General features: G+C 45.2%; 1 protein-coding gene across 4 annotated transcripts; it reads left to right on the top strand.

The window, feature by feature from the left end:
* The first annotated feature begins 68 nt into the window (after nt 1–68).
* Nucleotides 69–20,826, top strand: CCDC191 (coiled-coil domain containing 191). 4 transcript variants are annotated; one of them, XM_051644182.1, is made up of 17 exons: nt 69–82; nt 542–580; nt 1,434–1,575; nt 4,902–5,033; nt 5,560–5,735; nt 6,243–6,466; nt 7,216–7,372; nt 7,999–8,189; nt 9,083–9,332; nt 10,637–11,106; nt 11,602–11,696; nt 13,365–13,447; nt 14,804–14,905; nt 16,043–16,186; nt 17,356–17,508; nt 17,852–18,006; nt 19,499–20,826. In XM_051644182.1, the coding sequence occupies exons 1-17, from the start codon at nt 80–82 to the stop codon at nt 19,629–19,631; spliced, it is 2,649 nt and encodes an 882-aa protein (XP_051500142.1). In that variant the 5' UTR covers nt 69–79; the 3' UTR covers nt 19,632–20,826. The 4 variants fall into 4 exon arrangements, with proteins under 4 accessions (XP_051500142.1, XP_051500141.1, XP_051500143.1 ...); XM_051644181.1 differs by lacking the exon at nt 69–82 and adding an exon at nt 114–194; XM_051644183.1 differs by lacking the exons at nt 69–82; nt 542–580 and having other exon boundaries at nt 1,479–1,575; nt 4,907–5,033.
* Nucleotides 20,827–21,988: the final 1,162 nt, after the last annotated feature.

The raw sequence follows: 21,988 nt of genomic DNA, 5'->3' as shown, positions 1-21,988 counted from the left end.
AACGCCGGCATCATCAGCGTGCGCCGGCGGGGAGAGCGCGGCCTTGCCTGCCTGCCGGCGGCGGGAGGCCGGCGTTGCCATGGTGAGGCCGGCGTTGCCATGGTGAGGCCGCTCCCGGCGCCGCCATGGCCGTCCCGGGGCACAGGCCGCAGCTGTTCCGCTGGCAGCGCCTCGCCGCCGGGGCCAGGCCGGAGGTAGCGGGGCCTGGGGCGGCGGGAGGGCGCTCCGGGGAGCCCTGAGGCCGCGGCCCCGGGTGAGGCTGAAGCGGAGGGTGGGTCGGGGCCGCCTCTAGGCCCCTGGGGCTGCCCCCTCCCTGGGAGTGCTCAGGGCCGGGTTGGATGGGGCCTGGAGCAGCCTGGTCTAGGGGGAGGTGTCCCTGCCCGTGGCAGGGGGGCTGGAACTAGCTGGTCTTCAAGGTCCCTTCCATCCCAAACCGTTCTAGGATTCTGTGGCTGGTGCTGAAGCTGGTGGCATCAAACTGGTTAAAAAATTGAGTGGTTGCAATGCTTTATTCTTTCTTTTTTTGTCATCTCATTTCCAGCCAAAGTTTGACTCCTGTAGCTTGGGACACTGGATCAAGGTGAAGTAACTTGCAGAGTAACTCACTCATGAGTAAGGTACCTTGTTGCTAGGCACAAAATTCATAGGCCACCCACAACATGTGCTGTTGAGCAGTACTGTACGTTGGATCTACTGGGCAAGCAATACAAGAGATTTACCCCAAAGCTCCATCTCCTGCATCTACCATCACCTGACATCAAGAAAAATGAAATCTAGGATTTACTTCCCTTTGCTTTACTCCTTTGGGCACCCCTATGCTCCCACCCTCAGCCTGCTTCTTACATAGGAGCGTGCATCTGCCTCCTCGTGCAGCCTCCTAGGCCTCTGGCAGCAGCTTTGCCTTGGTTGCCCCAGCACAAAGGGAAGAAGTTCTGCAGAAGTACAGGCTGTCAGGAGTACAGGTGTTCCGTGTGAAACCACAGTGACACGTCAGGACCATTTACACCTCAGAGAGATGAATATGGGACCAAAAAATCACTCAGACTATTTACATAGTGGCCAGCCTAGTTGGGACAAAATGCTGATGCCAAATTTCATAGCTGGTGGTTGCTGGGACTAGCTCAGGAAGTCTCCATCCAAAGCCCATGGGCTGGGTGTTTGCATTCCCCTCATGTGTTCTCCAATCACTATGATTGACACTGATTTCTAAATTAATGCTTATTACCTAATGATTTCTAAGTCAGATCTCTGCAGTCAATTGAGCAGTCAGAGAAATGTGTTTCAAAATAAACCTATTTCCTGTAACAGCCATGCTGTCTTGCATCTCATTCCAACTGATGTTTGCTCTCAGTGAAGGAGCAACCTGGATATAGGAAGTTTGAAAATTAATATCTGGTGATCCTTAGAAATTTTTTCCTTTCTTTAATTTAAAGAGAATGGACCGAGCCTCTGACTATGGTGCCTCTGAAGCTTTTTCCCTTCAACAGTCAAGGTATCCACAGAGGCCTTGTGGTCCTGTGACAAGTTTGGAAACCGTGCAGCTGCTCCAAGATCACGATGAGGCCTGTGAGGAAGGTGAGCTGAGATACTCCTTGCCACAAGCTGTCTAAAAGGAACTGTTCTTGAACCAGCATTTTGGTTCTGGTCTGAACAGGCTCTTGCAAAGCTTGAGACCATAACAAACAGTTCATAGCAACATGTCTTTAATGTAACAGAAAAAGAATCAGTCACTGGAGTTCAAGGTTCAGTCAGATAAGTTGATCAAGTATGGGTTTGATGATCAGGCAGTGAGGTGGATCAAGAACTGGTTGAAAGGAAGAAGTCAGAGAGTTGTAGTCAATGGGGCAGAATCTAGTTGGAGGCCTGTGACTAGTGGAGTCCCTCAGGGGTCAGTAGTGGGACCGGTGTTGTTCAACATCTTCATCAACGACCTGGATGAGGGTACAGAATGTACCCTCAGCAAGTTTGCTGATGACACCAAGCTGGGAGGAGTGGCTGACACACCAGAAGGCTGTGCTGCCATTCAGAGGCTGGAGACTTGGGCAGGGAAAAACCTGATGAAGTTCAACAAGGGCAAGTGTAGAGTTTTGCATTTGGGGAAGAAAAATGCCTTGTACCAGTACAGGTTGGGGGCTGACCTGCTGGAGAGCAGTGTAGGTGAAAGGGACATGGGGGTCCTGGTAGACAGGAGGGTGACCATGAGCCAGCAGTGTGCCTTTGTGGCCAAGAAGGCCAATGGCATCCTGGGGTGCATTAGAAAGGGTGTGGTTAGTAGGTCAAGAGAGGTTCTCCTCCCCCTCTACTGTGCCTTGGTGAGGCCGCATCTGGAGTATTGTGTCCAGTTCTGGGCCCCTCAGTTCGGGAAGGACAGGGAAGTGCTTGAAAGAGTCCAGCTCAGAGCCACAAAGATGATTAAGGGAGTGGAACATCTCCCTTATGAGGAAAGGCTGAGGGAGCTGGGTCTCTTTAGTTTGGAGAAAAGGAGACTGAGGGGTGACCTCATCAATGTTTACAAATATGTAAAGGGTGAGTGTCAAGAAGATGGAGTTAAGCTTTTTTCAGTGATGACCAGTGATAGGACAAGGAGTAATGGATACAAATTGGAGCATAGGAGCTTTAAGGTGAGTATCAGAAAATTTTTTTTTACTGTGAGAGTGACAGAGCACTGGAACAGGCTGCCCAGAGAGGTTGTGGAGTCTTCTTCACTGGAGACATTCAAAACCCGCCTGGACACGTTCCTGTGTGATGTACTCTAGGTGACCCTGCTCTGGCAGGGGGGTTGGACTAGATGATCTTTCGAGGTCCCTTCCAGCCCCTAGGATTCTAAGGTAGATCTTAATTAGCATGCCTAAGAGAAGGATAAACTGTCTATCTCCTGGAGATTTCAGGTCAAGACAATGAAGAATACTGCCCTCCAAGACATACTGTATGCTCAAATACAAGTTAGTGGGCTACAGAAAACTGATGAAATTAACTGACATTTTTTATAACAGGCCAGATGTGAAAATGGAGTTGTTCTGTGTAACTTTCACATCTACAAATAATTGTGCCATTTTTGCTTTGATTCCCATGCAGAGTTTTTCAGTTTTCCTCACTCATTAGCTAACTAAATTTTCCCATTGTAAGGCCTGCAGCCAGAACTGCTTACTGAAATTTGACAATAAAACTGTTGTACATTAAAAAAAAAAAGGGGGGGAAGTTATCTCCCATCAGTGCTAGAACTACATCTACAAAGTAAAAAAATCATAGGAAACAAGATTTTAGAAACAAAGTTAAGCATTCTTTTACGACTCAAAAGGGAGCCTTACAGAATGGAAGGAAGACACGTCTGAAGAGCACCCACATTGAGACAGGAAGTCACAGCTCTTTCACTTGTAGTCATCAGGAGTTCAGCTAATAGCTCAGCATGCATCTGTCTGCTTACAGTGCACTGACTGAATGTACACAGTACACTGACAGTGTAGTGGCTCAAAAGGAGCTGTCTTTGCAAATTGGTGGAAAAGTTGTTGGCTTTCCTCATGTTTCTTTGTTATTTTTGTTTGCCCTTCTCTGCTAGGGTTTTTCTTTTTATAGCTACCAATCCCTCAGGATTTTTTCCTAGCTCATTTGAAAGCCTTTTATCTGGAATCCATTATTAGAATACTTAATGGCATTAACTATACATAGTCCACTTTGCAAAGAAAGGTATTGATACGAGAAGTACCAGAACTCTTGTACTCCAGTTACAAGGAGCTCTTCTTTCTGTTACCCAATACATTTCCTCATTCCTGAGCTGGCCTGAGAGATTATGAAAGAGAACAAAAGTGATTCGAAGGCAAATAAACATTAGATTTCTGTTTTCTTCAGAAAATCCACCTACTTCTAAGAAAGTTTTAAAAACACTTCATTGCCTTAGAAACACCAGGACTCAGTGGGAGAAGCTTCATTTTGTGTCAGAACTAGAGATTTGGAGCAGCTGCTTCCTCCTGTCTGTCGACTGTGTGCCTTTCCAGGGGGTGACTTGCACTTCAGGGGCTGCTGAGATCGCTGCTCTTCACCCATCCTCATCACACAGATGGCTTAGCTTTTCATGGGGCTGCTCCTGAGGCCTTGCAGTTTACAGCGCTGTGTTCTGCTACAGGAACAGCTTGGCCACCCATGTAGTGAGGCCAGGTGGTTTGCTGAGGCAGCAGCCACATTAGCTCTCCTTGCTTTTGAGTAGGAACTCTGAAAAAGGAATTTTTGCATTTTCCCCACACAAGAGTAGAGATGCAAATACAGTCCACAGAAGGACTTTATATCCATGCTCATTAGGCATTTTAGGCTGCTGAGAAGTACCAGATCCATCATGGTGCATTCCTATAGTTGTACTCTTAATTCTGAGTACAGATTTGTAATTTAGACTCACCAGTTGTCCCTGGAGCTGTGATACTTGCAAAGGTTAATCTCTACACGTGAAGCAAACATTTCTTCAAGCAGTGGTTCTTTTTTGTATTTAACAGATGACAACCTTGGCTATACATGTGGAAAATATCTGTCTGCAAATGCAGTGATAAAATACTTGAAAGCTATCTGAGTTACGAATGAGCTCATGTGAATTCCATCTCCTTGATAAATGCTATAATAATCACACGAGTGATCTAAGTGTCCACAGAGTATGGTAGGAAAAATGAGGTACAGAAGAAGTCATTTGTGCCTGGGAAAAAGTTTGCCACCTTCTCTTCCTTTTATTCTATAGATCAAGAAGATGAGAACAGAACTAATACCCTTATTCCATTTTCTGTTGCAGATGAGCTTTCAGTCATTTCAGACAGCCTTTCCAGCATGTCATATAACTATCCCAGAGACACAGTCTTGCTAGTTTACTCTTACCCATATATTTTTTAAGCAAGTGAAGTCATCAGTCTCTTTCCTTATGATAGCCCAGGAGCTGCTCAGTAACTGGATGAAGTCCAAACTGCAGCTGGAGCTGATGACCGATGGAGAGGAAGAAGCTGACTCTGTCCTCCTGGAAAAGCCTTCTGAAGCCCCTCTGAAGTACGAGCAGTTTGATGGTGAGAGTCCAACAAAGCAGTTCCTGGCTTCCTTTCTGAGAATGCACTGGGGAAGGGATCCAGGCCTCATGGTTTGTCAGACTGAGAGGTGAAAGCTGATTTGAGGTCAGGATAGTGGGCTCAGTAGAAACAAGTGTCGAGGCAACAATTTGTCTCCCCCAGCTCTTACAGGAGCTTGCTGCAGGACTGCACAAATGTAAACATTCAATGTCTCCCTTTGTAAAAGAGAAATTTTATTTCTTTTGTGTATGGGTATTTGTGAGGTCTGTCAAATTTATACAGCCATGCTCAGAAGTGAGGCAGTAAAAAATTGACAAAATGTTGTTACTGCTCTAGTGTGTTTAATGGGAGACTGAATAAGACTCTTTGGGGATAAATGGAGCGCAGTCCCTGTGTCTGCTTTTATCAGAAATGCATTCACAGCCTGAGAAAGCTATCCCTTTAATTACATTAGGCTTTGTGATATGAGAAAGAGGGGTTTATTTATTTCAGACTAGCTTGAGATAATCTGAATTCCTCATTTCAGACTTGTGTGGCTATCTGGAACATGAATTGGAAAGTTCTTCTGTCCAAGAATATTTACAGCATCTTTTGCAGAGTGAAGTTGTGAACTGTGCGATAGTGGAAGGCCTTAGACTTGAAAACAAGGAAAAACAACAACTTGCAGATCCACGAATAATCATGGAGCTCAGACACAAGCAGGTGAGCATGTAAGACAGCACAGTTAAAAAGGAATAAGACAGAGGATTATAGGATTAGAGTAAATGCTCAGCGATACTTCCCCAGTTTCTCTCCCAGCCTGCAATAATCTCTGACTTGGAGGCAAATACCTGAGGCAGCTCTTCCACAGTTTAGCTGAAATGTTACTGCGTTTCCACCTGCACGTTAGTCACTCACAGTAGCTTGCACAGTCAACTTTCACTACATTTGTCCAGGTTTTTCCCCTTTCTGAGCATTGACAGGAAAAGCTGCCATGGCAGTCAGTTTTAAGTTTGCTCCCGTCAAGTAATACTGGTTTAAATTAACTTTCTTGAATGGAATTTTTCACTGGTCTGAGAGCAGAATCAGTCCAGTTAGTGCTAGCTACAGATAGGGTTGTTTGCTTCATGTGAAAGGTGGATTGTGACCCACCCTGTCATTGTACAATGAACCTCAAATTCTTCAGCCTTTGGCATCTGCTTTGACTTTTGCTGATTTCTTCTTTCCCAGGTAAAAGAAAACCGAATGAGGCATCAGAAGGCATTAGCGTTTCACAGACAGGAAGAGTCCCTGAAAAAATCAGTTCTGTCTGAGGCCAGGCTCCAAGCACAGGAGGAGGACAGGAGGAAGGCTCTGAAGGCCAAGAAGGAGGAGGAGGAGATCCAGAGGGAAATGGTGAAGCTGCGAAAGGAAATGGCTGAGAAGAGGCATACCATGGCAGAAGCATGGAGAATGTAAGAGCGAGAGGGGGGTGTGGAAAGAACCATATGAAGAACCCCTCTTTTATCACTGCCTTTTTTGAAATATAAGAGGAGTGGTAATTCCAAAGGAGACATCTGCTATTCCTCTGTCTCCAAAATCTCCCAAAACCTTGTACTATTTTGTTACCAGTGTCAATAGCAGAGTTTATCATCAGTGAGAAGATGATACCGAGTCACAAAGCAGGAGTGTGTTTGCACCACTGTGCATTCTCTTCATCAACTCTGTGGCCCCATCCAGCCTTGTTATTGTCTAAAGCAGCATGAAATTCAGTACACAGAAGAAAAAGAAAAAAGAAAAATGTAGTCTGTGTTGAAAGTCCAGCACTTAGAATACTTCCTCTGCTATGAGAGAATAAAGAGCATTCTTGGCTGGGAATTCTGCAGAGACATAATTTTTGCTTCTGCTGAGTTTGGATTGTCATAGAGATGTGATTTGTGGGGATGCCATTTATTTACTTAAGCAGCCCTGACATCCAGAATGTTCTCATGCAAGTGTTTTACTGAAGTCTTACTATTTTCTTCTGCCTGCTATATTTTGGAAATGCTCAAGGCTGAGACCCTGAACCATAACTGAGGCTGTTTTTTAAGAAGGCTGAGTTAAATAAGTAGCAACTTTCTAAGTTGTAGAGGTGATTCATTTAGGATTTGCCAAGAAGAGAGTGAAATCTGTGCTACAGTTCTTTCCTCGTTGTGTTAGAGCTGTATGTTCATTCACTTTTCAGGGAGCGGAAGAGACAAGAAAAAAGTCAGAAGCTGCTAATGCAGGAGGTATCTAGTACTGCTTCACCACTCCTCGTCCTGAAGAGAGAAGAGCAAAGAGAAGAGAATGAGAGAAGGGCTCAGGAGCTGCTACGCAGGATTCACACCAATAAGCAGAGAGTGAGCATCACCTTTCTTTATCTGAGACTCTGAGCTACCTGCCCTCAGCTACCGTTTGCAAAACTGAAGTAAAGAGTCCTGGTTATCAGAAGTTTTTGCTTTTTACAAGTTCTCCTCCTGATACTAGGAAAATAGAAGAGCAGGGCAAAAAGTATCTTGTAAGAGTAGGAGCAAGAAATCTTTAGCCTCCATCCCCAGTGTGTCTGTGCCTCAAGGGCAGTCAGTAGGGGGGTTCACTTAGAATTCTGGAAAAGCTGTGGCTCTCAGGAAAGCTACAAACATAAAAGCTTCTGCAATTGAGAAACTGGAAGATGAATAGAGGAAGCAGTGTAGCAAGATCTGTTTTTCTCGAGGAAGGAAGCAAAAGGGGGAAGTGTCACAAAATGGCCTGAGAAGCCCTTATTGTATGTATGGGAAAGTATAATAAAGATTGGCTTGCAGACCCTGGTGCAGGAACAGGGAGAGGAAAATGCAGAGACTCAAAAGCATAGAGCCCCATATTGTATTTCTGTTTTTTTTTCTAAGAATAATCTCAAAAAGTCAGGTAAGGGGAAGGGTGGAGAGGATCAGCATTTGTGTGACAGGCTCTATCTTGCTTACTGCTTTTCTGAAACTGTCTCATGCAGTGCATGCAGCGCCATTTCTCTGCTTGGCTGAAAGTCATTCTGGAGCACAGAATTAAAACGGGAAAAGCCAGTGCCTTTGCCGACTGGAAATGCCAACTGAAGGCCCTGCGAGCATGGAGAAACTATACTTGGGCCCAGAAAGTAGAGCAGGAAACACAGCAATTGGAACTTCATCTCCAAGATCAAAACAGGTAGTGACCCTACATTGTGGAATTTCTCCTACTACAGCAGTACTTGGGCAGTGCAGTGATCAGGGACTGTAGAAGGTGCTTGCCAGTTAGCTAGCCAGGAGGATGACAGTAGCTTTTTGAGAAATTGCTACATTGCCTGCAGTCTGCCAGAGGCATTGTGGCACAGATGAAAAGGAGAACAGAGATAAACAAGAGCTTTAGCACTTTCCTGCAAGCCTAGGTGTCACTCTCTCTCTAGGTATCTTTTCTGAAAATCTCACCCTGGCTTGCTCTGTACTCCAGAGAATACTAGGTGTGTAAGGCCAGGTTGGATGAGGCTTTGTGCAGCCTGGTCTAGCGTGAGGTGTCCCTGCTCATAGCAGGGAGGTTGGAACCTGATGATCTTTAAGGTCCCTTCCAACCTTAACCATTCTATGATTCTATGCTTATTCCTGATTAACATAGTTATTTCCTATCTCAGTAGTAGTAGTACAGCAGATGTAATTTTGGCCAGTGCCTTTAATTAAGAAGGCTGTTGGATGAATTTCCTATGAGCCAGAGAAAATTTTGCTCTTGCAGGTTTCTGGAAGGCTGTGTGGTGAGGCACTGCTGCCTCCCCACATGCAGCTGGCAAGGGAACAAGATACCTCTTTTGTCTATCCTACAGCCCAAGGATGACACAGAAGACTGCAAAATGTCAATTAGGGAAACTTCAAAATAACAGCCATCCTTTCTGCCCTACCACTCCTCACTGGAGAAACTCTGTAGAGCTTTGGAGGGCCTTCAGAGTTAAGTGACAAGAAGACTGGGGAAGTTAGGGGGCCTTGTGCCACAGTCTGGACTGCTGTACTTGATGCAGTTGTTTCAGGCAGGCCTGGGCACACCTGTCATAACACGAGTGCTTTCTCATTCAGGAAAGAACAACTGTCTGCAGAGCACAACCAGCAACGGCTTTTGCGCAGCTGCTTTCTGGCATGGCAGCACTGGAGCCAAGCAGAGGCAGAAAACCGAAAGCTGCAGATCAAGAGGGAGGAGACCAAGAGAAAGATGGCACAGCTGCTGGAGGCAATTTCACTGGGGAAGGGTGGTCTGGATAGGCCACTAGAGGTTAATGAGCCTGGAACGGCAGAAGTAAAGCATCATCAACAGTTGCAGCAAGACAAGGTAAATCCTTCCCATGTAGTTTTGTCTATTGGCATCTCAGTACTCTTACAAAGTAATGATTTTGTGCAATCTGAAATTAGGAGTACATTGTCCCAGAGGAAGCCTTCTTTCCTAGGGTGATCCCCAAACTGCAACTGTGCCTGCAACTGTTGAGAAGTCTTTAAAAATCAGATGCAAAAAATGCTACCAGAGTACAACCCTTCATGTACTGTGAGTTGCAGTGAGTGCCCTACTCCCGGATCAGTTTTGCTGAGAGATTAGTTATATCTTTGATGCCTGCTTAGACTTAAAAATAATAACGCTTGATTGCATGACAAGAGATTTGTCATGTCAGTGCAGCTTTCTGGCTTTTAAGCAGGGAGGAAAAAAATGGTCACTGGCTGTTTCAGGATAATGCGCATCACAAGGAGGCAGGAGAGGAGAATCAGAGGTTGATTCTTTAAATTGTCATTTGTCAGGTCAGACCATGCCCTTCCTTTTGGTCTATATAAAATCTGTACCACAGCAGTATCCCAGTTCCAGCATGAGAGCTCACACACGCACATATTGCAGGTCAAGCTTTTTGTTTGCTTAAGTGTCAGTAGAAGTTGATTTCTTACAGTGCTTGTATCATCCTAGTAGGCCTGTATTTTTCCTCTGATGCACTGGTAAAAATTGTGCTGAAAGGATGGAACTGAATATGGAGTTTTACCTAGGAATCAGAAAATAGACCTTAAATCTGATGCCTCCTCAGAGAAAGACCATGCATCAGAAAAGGCAGCCACATTCCTCACTGTGCACCAGTTCCATGGTAGTATTTATCAAAGCTGGAGAAGAGGCATAAGGAAGCAACACCTTGTAGACTTATCTTCTGTTTAGAATGGACTGTTCAGTAGATCAGCTATGTAGATCACTTCAACATCTGTTTTTTTCCTTTATTCTCTGTCTCAGCACTGAGTGGGGACAACACAGTCTAAAAGGGAGCATGCTAATACCTGAGAGATGAGCTGTCCTGAGCTATGCTCCCTAACCAAAAATTCAGGATATATTCCAGCCAAAGCTCATGCCTGATGACAATTTCTTCCTCACAGTGAAGTGGCACACAGCTCCTTAACTGTTCTTTCCTATAGGCTCCTATTTTGTGCATAACAGGGTGCCTCTGCCCTGCCTAGGAACTGCATAAAGATTGCACAGCAGAGATCAACCTACTTCAGGGGCATATCACTCGATTTGCATTAAAGAAACACTACATAGGACGGGCAGAAGAATGCTTGGTTTTAATCAATGCCAGATTTTCCTAATTTCTTTTTTTTTTTTTCCCCTAGCTAACTGAAACTTGCCTCATACAGAAAGAACCTGACCAGACCAGAGACCAGTCTTGTTGGGATGCTGCTGACACATCTCATTCCTACAGAAAACCCAAATTTGCATGGGGGATTACCCTAAACCACACAGCCCCAAGTGCCCAGGACCAGGCTGTGTACAGGAATCAAATAGAGACTCTCCCCCATCAGTTTCAGGCACCTGGTCCAAAGACAGCTCCTGCTTATGGCAGCCGTTTTGAGCACCGTCATGCCTTCCAGCAACGTCTGATTGAGGAGCAGAGGCAGCAGCTTCAGAAACAGCAAGAGCTGATCTTTGAACTGCAGCAAAATCAGAGGCTGGGCAGAGCTAAAGAAGAGGCAGTGCAAGCCACAGCTGTAACTCAGCTGCTTAACAACTCTGCTTTGCAAACCAGGGAGGAAGAACAGAAGGGGGAAAAACAATTCAGAGTCATGAATACAACCCATTTGAGGTAAATGCTCACCACAAAGCAGGCTCAGCCTGCCTCATTCCTGCTCAAGAATTTGGCTGGCACACTTCAGCCATGCTAGCTGCTCTTCCTCTCACCTGTGCCTTAGACTGAAGGGTGGTATCAGGCTGGCCATGGTTCTCCATCCTCCCTTTTCACAGTGGCTCAACACTGTGTGATCCATACAGGATCCACTTAGAAATAGCAACAGTAGAGCATCACACATAGTAGCAGCAGGAATTTATTTAGCTAGGGAAAAAAAGCGTGTCATCCTCAGTATATCAGAACATGCAACAGCCCTGGGAACTCAATTCTTTTGCACGGATGCATCATTAATCCTATTTCAAGCAGAAGAAAGCGTATCAGGGATTCAGAATGAAAATGCAGCACAATGGACAATAGCAACTACAAGGCCTCAACCTTAGCTGGCAGGTAGATGGACTGAGACATTATTTTATCACATTCATTGATTAATTTCATTACTCTTTCCTTTCACAGTCCACCTGGTTCTCATGGGCCAGAAAACACAAGGGCAGTGATGGAAGGCAGGAGACCCTCCAGCCAGCTGGCTTCAATTCATCCCATAGTGAAAGGTATTGTTCTAGATATCAAAGATCATTCCACAGCACTTTTCTCAACAGGTTGTCTGGAAACTTCTCTCCTTGCTGGTTGGTGACAGTATGCAAGTAAAACCCAGCACTCTCTTTCCCAACCTGAGCAGCACTGTGAGAAGGTGAGCTGTTTTCATGCCCAAGTCAGGCATCTCAGCCACTGCAAGTCCCTCAAGTCCGTGCTTCGTACACTGTGGTAGTGGTTACTCCTAACACCTAACATTCAGTTAGGGTAGTGGTTGGACTCAATGATCTTGAAGGTCTTTTCCAACCAGAATGATACTGTGATCTGTGGTTGCTTCTGATGTGACAAGACTCAGAGAGAGCTCTACAGGGCTTTTTTCTGTCAGTCTGATTCCCTTCATTGCACATGCAAGTACCACTTAAACTGACCAGTCATTTTCATTTACCTTTGACAGAGGTACTGAGATTTCAAAGGGAATTAAGTGCCTACCCAAGGTTTTGTGAGACAACAGTAGTTAGGCTGGGGAAGAAGCTCTGAATCCTTGCCTTCTGTGAGTTATCTCCCCTTCTCTGGGCACGCTGACACAGCATATACATGTTAAACATGCAACACAGCCTTTTCATGCAGTAAATTAAAATCAGGTTCTGTTATATCCATAAGTCATGTACTTCCATATCAAGTGGGGAGTGGTCAGAGTCTGTGAAAGATTGTCTGGAACATGATCATTGTGTTGTTTTTACAGTTTTGGGGTGACCAGAGCTTTTTGGCCGTGGTAGTCGGGCATTAATAGTTGCCTTTTGTTAACTTACTGTGTTGAACTCCAATGCTACCTAGTCCAAGCCGTCATTCATTCTGATTTGCCTGAACTCTGTACACCTTAGAGGCATTAAGTGCATTTTCAGAACACTCAAGTGCTTTCGTTGGAAGATCCCCCAAAAAATTCAGTGAGTAAGTTATCACTGGATGATTTTTCCCTTGGCAGAAAACCCTGGGGTGGTTGGGAGGAGAAATAATCTGAGGAAACCTGTTGCAGTCAGAACACTTAAATGCTCCCTGCTTACTGTGATCTCCAGCCTGTGCACTTCATTTGCAGCTTCAGAAGAAGCAAACATGGGTTCTTAACTCCACTGTACGTTCTTTGTGGTTATGTCAGCACCATGACACCTTTGCTGAGCACCAGCAAGATCACTGCACTGCAATTCATCTCCCAGGAGAAGCATTAAGCAGTAGTTTCTCACTACTAGGACTAGTAGGACCAAGTACTTGTGCATCATTGTGGCAGCAATGCTTTCCATCATTAAGTCACTCTTTAAATAAGCAGCTGGAGCTTACTGGAGACCTCAGAGCAATTGCTGCTAAACCAGGTGTCCTCAGCCTCAGCACTCAATCAGGGAAGACAGGGATAAAACCTCTGATCACAACCCCTTTCACAACTGATCCTTGTGGCTGCAACAGGGTGGAATGAATATAGCTGGGGTTGTCCTGAGTCATGTCAAATGTTTATGGGTACCTTGTTCGTGACACTGGCAGCTGTAAGAGGCAGCAGGAAGCAAGTGCCTTTGTGCTGGCATTGCCAAGTCACTGGGGGCCTGTCAGTATAGTTAAGCGGTCATCCTTGTTCACCAAACTTCTGCCATTATCCCATAGTTCATTTCCATTAAGCCTTATGTCCCCTGTTTCTGTAGCTATGGAGGAGAGAGCAATTCAGCGGGCAGAACGGAGGAAGAAACTGGAAGAAGCCAAACAACGAAGACAAGAGGAAAAACTGGTAAGAGAAGTGGAAAAATAAAGTCTCTTCACACCATTCCAGTTACAAGAAATGCTGGTTTAACTCCAGAGTTAGGGACCATGAAAAGGCCCTTTATCCAAAACAGGAGTTTTATAACTTGTGAGAAAACAGATGTACAGCACATATCAAAAGAAGTAGTTATTGCTACATTTGCATACCGTGATAGCACTAGCCCTACTATATCACAAGCAGACACTTTATGTTGATGCAGCTGCAATTCTAGAAACAACCTCCTTTACCCCCCCCCAAAACTTCTTTCATACCTACCCCATGACTGTAACTCAGCTGAGGACAGGAATGGTGGAAGTGCATGCAGAGATCCACTTGATTGAACATGGCTCTGGTGGGTTTCCCCTTCCCTGCCTGTCATGTGTGGTCAGTTGCAGCTTGAGGATGTGCAGTCTCACCTAGTAAAAAATCCTGCATCTTTTTAGCAAATCTCTGCTGAAGAGAGAAGATACTGACAATGTTTGCATAGTTAATACACAAATTCTGTGATACACATCCAACAGATGAGCCTTCTTACCTTCAGAGCATTAAGCTGTTACTGAAAACATTGCTAGTAAATTGCATTAGGATTTAGAAAGCTCAGAACTGGGGTCCTAAAGCAACCAGCCTTTCTTCCTTCTCCAAGTTAAGAGATGCACTCACATATGCAGGAGGCTGAAACAAGCCTTAGAGAACTTAAACGATAGATTGTACAAACAAGCATCAGTTTAGGTTTGCTCAGCTGCAGTTGCCCTAGTTGTAGAGATCTGGAAGCACAGTAATTGTGTTGGTGTCAGTTTTAGGCCTTTGATACATATATCAAGAGCAAAAGCTTTGTGAAGTAAGAGTGGGGTTTGCAAGAGGAGTAGGTAAACATTCAGAGAAGGGTATCTCACAAAGTATGAGCAGTACTGAAGTAAAACAACTTATTTGATCTTCAGTGTTTGGGGAAATAAATGTTTGGGTACCTGTAATACTGCTTTGCATGTAGAAGTAAAGCTTAAAAGCAGAGTCCAGGGATTCAGAACTGACTTCAGCAATCAGGTTATCACTACATAACTTAGTGTATGGTTTAAATGTTTTAGGGGAAGAGTGGGAAAATGCTGTAACTCAGGACAAAGAAAAAGATATATATAGGTTGTAGAAAGAACAATCCCTCCTTCCTTTCAATTCCACAGTTCACTGTCCAGCACAGATCATGTCTGTGATGAAATCTGTTTCTTTCTGAAGTTTCAAATGCTGGTCAATACTAGAGGAATATTGGGAAAGCTTAGAGGTCTCTGTTCTCTGAAAAAGTCACGTGTGCCAAATTAAATTTTACCTACCTCAATTTTTTGCCATTTCAAGGCCCAGCTGAAGGCTGAAGAGGAAGCACGACAGAGAAAGGAGGCTGAGGAAAAGGAAGCTCAGCAGGAAAGACGACGGGAGGAGAGAAGGCAGCAGAAGCTGGTGACCAAACACCTCACCTCTCTGCCCTGCCTTTGCCAGGGATAGGGAAGAGCAGCCATTACCCACTAGCACTCAGTCAGCAGCCCAAGTAATGTGAACTGATAGCATTGGTAGAGCAGAGTCCCACAGCTCAGTGCCACAATGTAGACTCACCACCACCTTCACCCTTTTTGGCAATGTTAGGTGAAGGGCTGTGGACTAAACACACTCTGAAGTATATATTGCCTCTGTCTCATCAGCAGGACTAGAGGTCCCAGATGGTGAATGCTCACTGCTGAGGTATAACCACATAAGCCCCTCAGTGACAGCACACTCAGCCTACTTGCAGGCTGCTCCTTCTCCTTGTATCCGTCTGCAGCATACACAATGATACCAGTCACAAACACACAATTTGAAAGTAAACAAGCCGGACAGATATATCAAGGGCAACTTTCCACCTGAAGAATAGAAGCATCCTTTCCTTGGAGGTAGCCTTGGAATAACTCCACTTCATTATTGTTATTTGAAATGAGTTGTCCTAATAACCCAAATAGCACATTTGAAATCCTACAGGAATTTGACCTACAAATACTGTTCTACTTGGATTGAGTGTTTTGGGATGTTTGACCTTCATTCCTGGAGTCTCAGTCAAAACTGCAGTTCAATAATACCCACATCCCTCCCGTACTGTTTAGGCTAGATGAAGTGGTAGGGTCCCTGTGTAAACTTGGAATGATTTTTGGACATGCTTTCAATTTACTTTTATAAACAGCAAGCTGCCCTCCTCGAGCTCACCAAAGCACCCCTCCCCACACTGAAAGGCCATCAAAAGGAGGTTTCTGCTATGTCAGCACTACTGGTAGCCACAGATTATGTGTCTGCTACAGTAACACCAAGCTGCAGTGCTGAGGGAAGGACACGTTCTGATACATGGCCTGAGGAAATGTCCAGAAATACCATAATCTTCTATGAGAATTTTCAAGATAGTTTGCCTTGCTTTTTACCACTGCTTCTAGTACATGGGGTCATGTCTGGTCTGCACTGCTAAAGATGATGCAGATCCCTGTTTCCTGTCAGCTCCAATATGACAATATATTGTCATTGTTTAACATCCTCTCCATCCAGAGTGAATTAAAACTACTGCTCTATGTATTATAGAAAGAGCTGGAGAAGCAGAGGAAGCTGCAGAAAGAGCAGCAGCTCCAGAAAAAGGCCAGAGATCACTATGAGAACGTCCTGCTGAGAAAGCTGGGAATGGTGCCATGGAAAAAGCTGAGGGAGCAAGCCAAGGCAAATCTGCTAGTAAGTGCTAAGGATAAGGAAAAGACTTGTGCCATAGGAGGAAGGGAAAAAGAATGGACACAGCACTTACCAAAAACCTTAAAAGGCTCTTAAGCCAGATAGAGATGGAAAAAGCAAAAATTCTCCCTGCACACCCTGCCCTGTATTAGTTCTTTAAATCAGGCCATCTGACAGTAATCCTGAAAGGTCATCACAAACCCACAAGGGTGGCATCTTCATTTATAGCTGATTAAGCAGGAACCAAAAGGACAGAGAAAGGAATTAATTTCAATCTAATGAGAAGTCATCTTTTGTTAGCCTCCACTTGTTTGCAGTACTAACTGCCACATGATTTGATGCCAATAACACAGGGGGAGTTAGTTTAGCATGACACAAAAAATATATTGAAATTGTACGACATGAGTCTGTCAGTTCTCTTGCTTCACAGCAAAGCTAACCAATAAGACACTGCCAAGCCCACCCCAGCCCACCACTAGGGCTTTTCCTCTCTCTGGTGTCACTTCTGGGGCAGTATTGGCCACTGCTAGAGACAGGGCATCACAGGTGATAATCTGTTGTAGCCTGTCCATACCTTCAGTGCAGAACACCAAGTGGTAGCTTCTGAGACCTTGACATATAAATACTGCTAATGAGACATTTCTGTACATTAATGAATTGGCATGCCTTATCAGGGCTGGACTAAGAATGCTCAGCTGTATCCTGAAGATGTAGCCAGAGCCCAAGGCTAAACTGGCAAGCTTCCACTGAAGTCACTGGAACTGCAGTTACTTACAGTACTTGACCAAATGCACACAGGCCTCCAGCTGGGAAGAAGCAAAGGGATAGCAGCTGCTCTGTAAGTCCACCCTGCTGGTCAGTGTTTTGGACAGGGTTGGACTAAACTATTTCATGTCATGCCTCTGCTCCATTCACAATAGTTAAACTGAGCATCTAATTAAAAGAATATTCTCTGGAAGTAACACAGTAGTGGCCTGGCAGAGAGGCTGGTCTTGTTCCTTATGTTGACCCCTCTTGGAACCTATCCTGTAAGTTATTCCAGCTGTCAGACATCTGCATTTTAGGGAGCCCAAAAAGCTGAGATGATTTTCTAGTGTACCCAGTTTTCCGTAGGTAGTGTAGGTAGTCACTAGTGCAAGTAACTAGCTGCCATCTTTGCTGTCTTTCCTCAGCTGGCACAAAAGCACCACTGCTTGGGCTTGCAGAGAAAATGCCTGATGGCTTGGCTCCAGCATACCCAGGAGAGCCTCATGGAGAAGGTGTCTCAGGCTGAGGATTTCTACTCCCATGTGTTGCTGAGACGGGGCTTCAGGAACTGGCTAAAGGTTTGCCTGCACCACAGCAGAGAAATGATACTACTGCCAGGCTTTCCCCACACCACAGTGCCACCTCACACACCTGCAGCCCAACCTTTTTTGAGTTACACTGCCCCCATTCCAGCAACATCATTCCTTTCTTCAGAGACCATCTTTCAGCTCTCCACTCTCCATCATTCTCCTCCACGCAGGATGCTCTCCTACATACTGCTCCTTCACCTTTGCACTCTCTCACCCTGCTCCCTGCTGATTTTCCTTCACTGCCACAGTAGCAGCACTGCTCTCTTTCTGCTTATTGGGATGGGGCTTGGCAGAAAGAAACCATTCTCACCTCTTTGTCCTCCTTCCTTAGTATATGGATTTTCTTTCCAATCTGGAGGAGAGAATGAGTACCCTCCACGCAGCCTGCCTCATGAGGAAGTACTTCTGGGCATGGTTTGATCTTACCATGGAGGAAAAAAGTACCTTATGGGAGAAACTGAAGATTGCTACTGAACACAGTAACAAGTAAGTGCACTCCCTTGGCCTGCAGCTCTTCTTACTTAGGTTTAATATACCCTATAGATTCTTTTAGAGACTACTTCTGATGAGTCAGTTATCAGTTCCCCAAGAACATGTGAAGCAGATTCTTTATTACTGGTATTTTGCTTCTGTAATATGGATGGACAACATCAGCAGAGGTTCATGGTAAGAATTTTCCATGTAGCCTAGAAAAAGAAATTTAGTGGTACCCTTCACAGGACTTTTAAATCTGCTGAAAGAGAATGCAGTGAATGCAGATAAGTAGCTGAAATTTTCTAAGCTGATTAGCAGAACTGGCCATGCAGCTTCTGTTAAAAGCTGCCTTACGAAAATCTGTAAGTACAATTATAGCAAGCCAAATGATTGTGCAGGAATTACACTGTATTGTTTTGTCCACAGATTATTTAATTCACAAATCCAAAGTTGATCAACTAGAAACCCTATTTAAGGAATCTTTCAAGTTTATGCCATTGTCAGCCTGACTTGGGATTGAGAACTACAGCAGGCAGTTGTACCAATCATGATTGGAGCTGGACGCACCCAGTCCACTCATTGTCCCACAACTGCATTAACTGTGCATTTTAACAGGAAGAAAAAAACTGTTGTCAAAGTTCAGCAGGAAACAGAAGCACGTTCACCACCCCAGCATGAAAGCATGTCAGCTGCATGCAGTCATGAGTAGACTGTGCCTGTGCATAGCCCAAACAGGATCCACAGCACCTTAGAGGAGGAATTAATTTAAATTCAAGCAAACCTGTTCAAGCTTGCTGTGTCAGTAAGGTCAGAACAGTGCATGATTTTACCCAACCAGCCAGCAAAGTGGAGGAACCGTAGAAAATTCAGACTTGGGGAAAAGCCTGGATGCATTCTATGTATGATCCCATATTAGGAGCTTAATCACCTGTCATTTCACATTGCTGCTTCCGTCACTTAACCGGCAAAAGGCAATTCAGACCTTGACAGAGCAAACTATTATTTAGACAGGACTGTTTCTCCCTAGTGACCATGAGAATCCAGGGCAAGGCAACGTTAGTGGGGTGATCAAAATCAGGGAAGAACTGTAGCTCAGCTACCTGCACTCCCAAGTGGTTGATCTGAACCAAGTGAGCCCGCATTCTTCCTGAGTAAACTGCTTTTAGAGACCCTGTTTATTCTTCAAGAAATGTCTTTCATCTTCAGCATGCTAAGCAAACACCAGCTAATTAATTCTGTCAGAGAGAAGAGCAAAAATTCTTGGGGGAGAGGAATAGAGAAGGGCAATTTGCTCTTCTTCCCTGGGTTGACTGACATACTAACGAGGTGGTCCACATGCAGGTGTTTAGTATGTCACAGCCCTGACTAGCAGCAGAAAGGACAAATCCCACAAGTATTTTAGAGGAGTTCCCCCCTCAAATAGAAGTCAGCTTTTGATTACCTTATGTTATGCACACATCTGCATTTTGTCATTTTGTTCTTTGTGTCCCACATTTCTTTTAAGGAGACTCAGGCTGAATGCATTCCAGGCATGGAGACAGTACCCATTACTGGTGAAAAAGGAAAGAGAGAGAGAGGAAAGGAGAAATCAGCTACGCAGGAGAGTAGCTGAAATTCTCCCTGACTTCCAAACATGACAGAAGAAGAGTCAAAGGAGGCTGAGAAAGGGGATGAAAAGACGGATTCTGTTCAGTGCTATGTTCCTACTCACTGAAACAAATCCAAGGGGAAGTCCTGTCCAGTGCAAAGGGTCGTACAGCCAAAGAAAGCTCCCTGGGACCACTGCTGTTGTATACCAAGCGTATCTGGAAACTTACCTGATGGCTTCACTCTGCACTTCAGAGGATTATTCCCCACAAGCTCCTCGTCTTCTGAATACTCCATAGGGCTGTCTTGGCTGGTGGCAGTGAGGCCTAGTTAACCAACACCTAGCACAGGGTGTGCTTCATGCCAACACCATTCCCACACGCAAAGCTGCAGCACTGACACAAACCCTCCTCCACCACAGGACGAACAGAACTGAACTGCACTTATTTTTCCTTAAGCAGTAACCTGGTGCTTTTCTGTTGCCAGTACCCTGTAGGGGTGACACAGCTTGAGCAGGGAGCCAACAGACCCAACTGTCAGCTGACCCCTAACCACTACTGTGAACTTGGCCACCCAGAGAACAGCTTCTAGCTAACTGTGCCAGGGAAGCTTGGATGGGAGGAGAAGAAGGAAGAGCTATTTATGTAAATGATATATGCTATCAGTCCACATCCCAGCATTGCATATGGACAATCTAAAACCTGGATTATTTTTCAAGGGGCTGCATAGTTCACAGCACTGGCCAGCTCACAAGCACAGTGCTTTGGATTTTGGTGGCAAGTGGTGATTCCAAGTTTATGAGCCTCTATCTTCTTGTCATTTAAATCTTTTTCAAGCTGGTTAACTGTGGTATTTAAGGATGTATTGTATAAGTCTGTCTGGGCCTTTTCACTTGACCCAACACTTCAAAAAAACCCCCAAAAATCCAAAAGAAAGGCAAGCTGTATATAAGCCAAAAGCTGACATTATTAAAATTAAAGTTTCTTACCCCTGTTTAATGGCATTACCCTATCAGCAGTGTGCTGCAGGTTAAGATACAGCATGTCTTAGCAACAGCATAAGGCAGGAATCTGGAATTGCTTCCCCCTCATAACAGGATAGGCAAAGTTCTCTCCAAAAGCATTTGGCAGTACAGTAAGCACTTAGGTAACACCAAGAAGAAGATGCTCTGCTGTTATTCATTGTATTGGATTAATTTTTAACTCCTGTATATGCATTGAAAATTTCCAATAAACCCAAACCTGAAATGAGCATAACTGAGTTGCCAGTATGAATGTGTCAGAAGTCAACTGAACGGCACTAGGCAGAAGTCCAGGGACCTAGATTAGTTCTAAGCACAGCAGATGAAGTGGTATAGGACAAGTCGGATGACCAGGCAGAAGCAGCAGGCTCCAGAGCATTAGCATCAGGAGTCTGTCCACGCAGAGAGCTCAGAGGGATGTGGTCAGAGAGCTTCCCTGCCCACACACACTGGGCCATCAAGCAGACCCTTTGTGTGGGTCTAAGACAGCTCACTCCCAGGTTGCCTCCCACAGCCATCCTCTGCAACAGGAGCCATCTCCCAAAGGCTGATCACAGACCTGACCACCAGCAGGGCAGATGAGAGCGTTATCCAAGTGCAGGGAGCTGAAGGTGCCTGCGTGGAGTGTGGGCGAGTACAGACCATCTGGCTGCATTAAAGGCAGATTGTGAGAGGAAGTGACAAGCTGAGAGAGGGCTGAGTAACTCATCTTGCAGGGAAGAACGGGCACTGCAGAAGGGAGCGTCTTTCACAGAGGACTGAGCCAAAGAGGCAGGGAAGAGCAGAGAGCTGGGGGCTGAGGTACCAAACTAATGCCCCAGTGCAGTCAGCAGCCATCCTTGGTGTTAATGGCAGCAAGTTGTGACAGCACAGCAACAGCAAGCTGCTTCCTCTTAGTATGCTCTCTCCCTTGGAAGCCTTTCCCATGTAGTGCCTAACAAGCTCCAGGAACACCTCTGAACCAGCCCTTATGCTCCCATGTTCCTGGTGGCCTGTTCCTAAGCTGATTTCCTCCTTACTGAGGCTTGGCAAAGAATGCAGCAGGGAAAGTCTCCAGCCCACCCTCCCTCTGGATTATAAGGCATGAGGATAGTGAGCCAGAGGATAAATGTGAGGATAGAAGGGCTTTCTCAGCTAGAGAGAAGGCAACATTACAGCCAGCTGGGGACAGGACACCACATCTGTAAGGGGAGTAGGAGGAGTATCGGGCAGTAGAGCAGATCAGCCCACATGCAGCCTGGTCTTGACCCTAGCAACAGGCTGAGCAGGCACTGAGCATCTACAATGGGTGCCCCAAACCACTGGCTACTCAAGGGTACATCCAGCTTACTGAACTGCAGATTCCTTCCCTGACAATGCCACACTTGCACATTTTGTCTTCAAGGT

The sequence above is a fragment of the Apus apus genome, chromosome 1 (genome assembly GCF_020740795.1).
Source record: "Apus apus isolate bApuApu2 chromosome 1, bApuApu2.pri.cur, whole genome shotgun sequence".
Classification (NCBI taxonomy): Eukaryota; Metazoa; Chordata; class Aves; order Apodiformes; family Apodidae; genus Apus; species Apus apus.
Note: the sequence above shows the minus strand (reverse complement) of the source record. Positions and strands in the feature narration are given on the sequence as shown.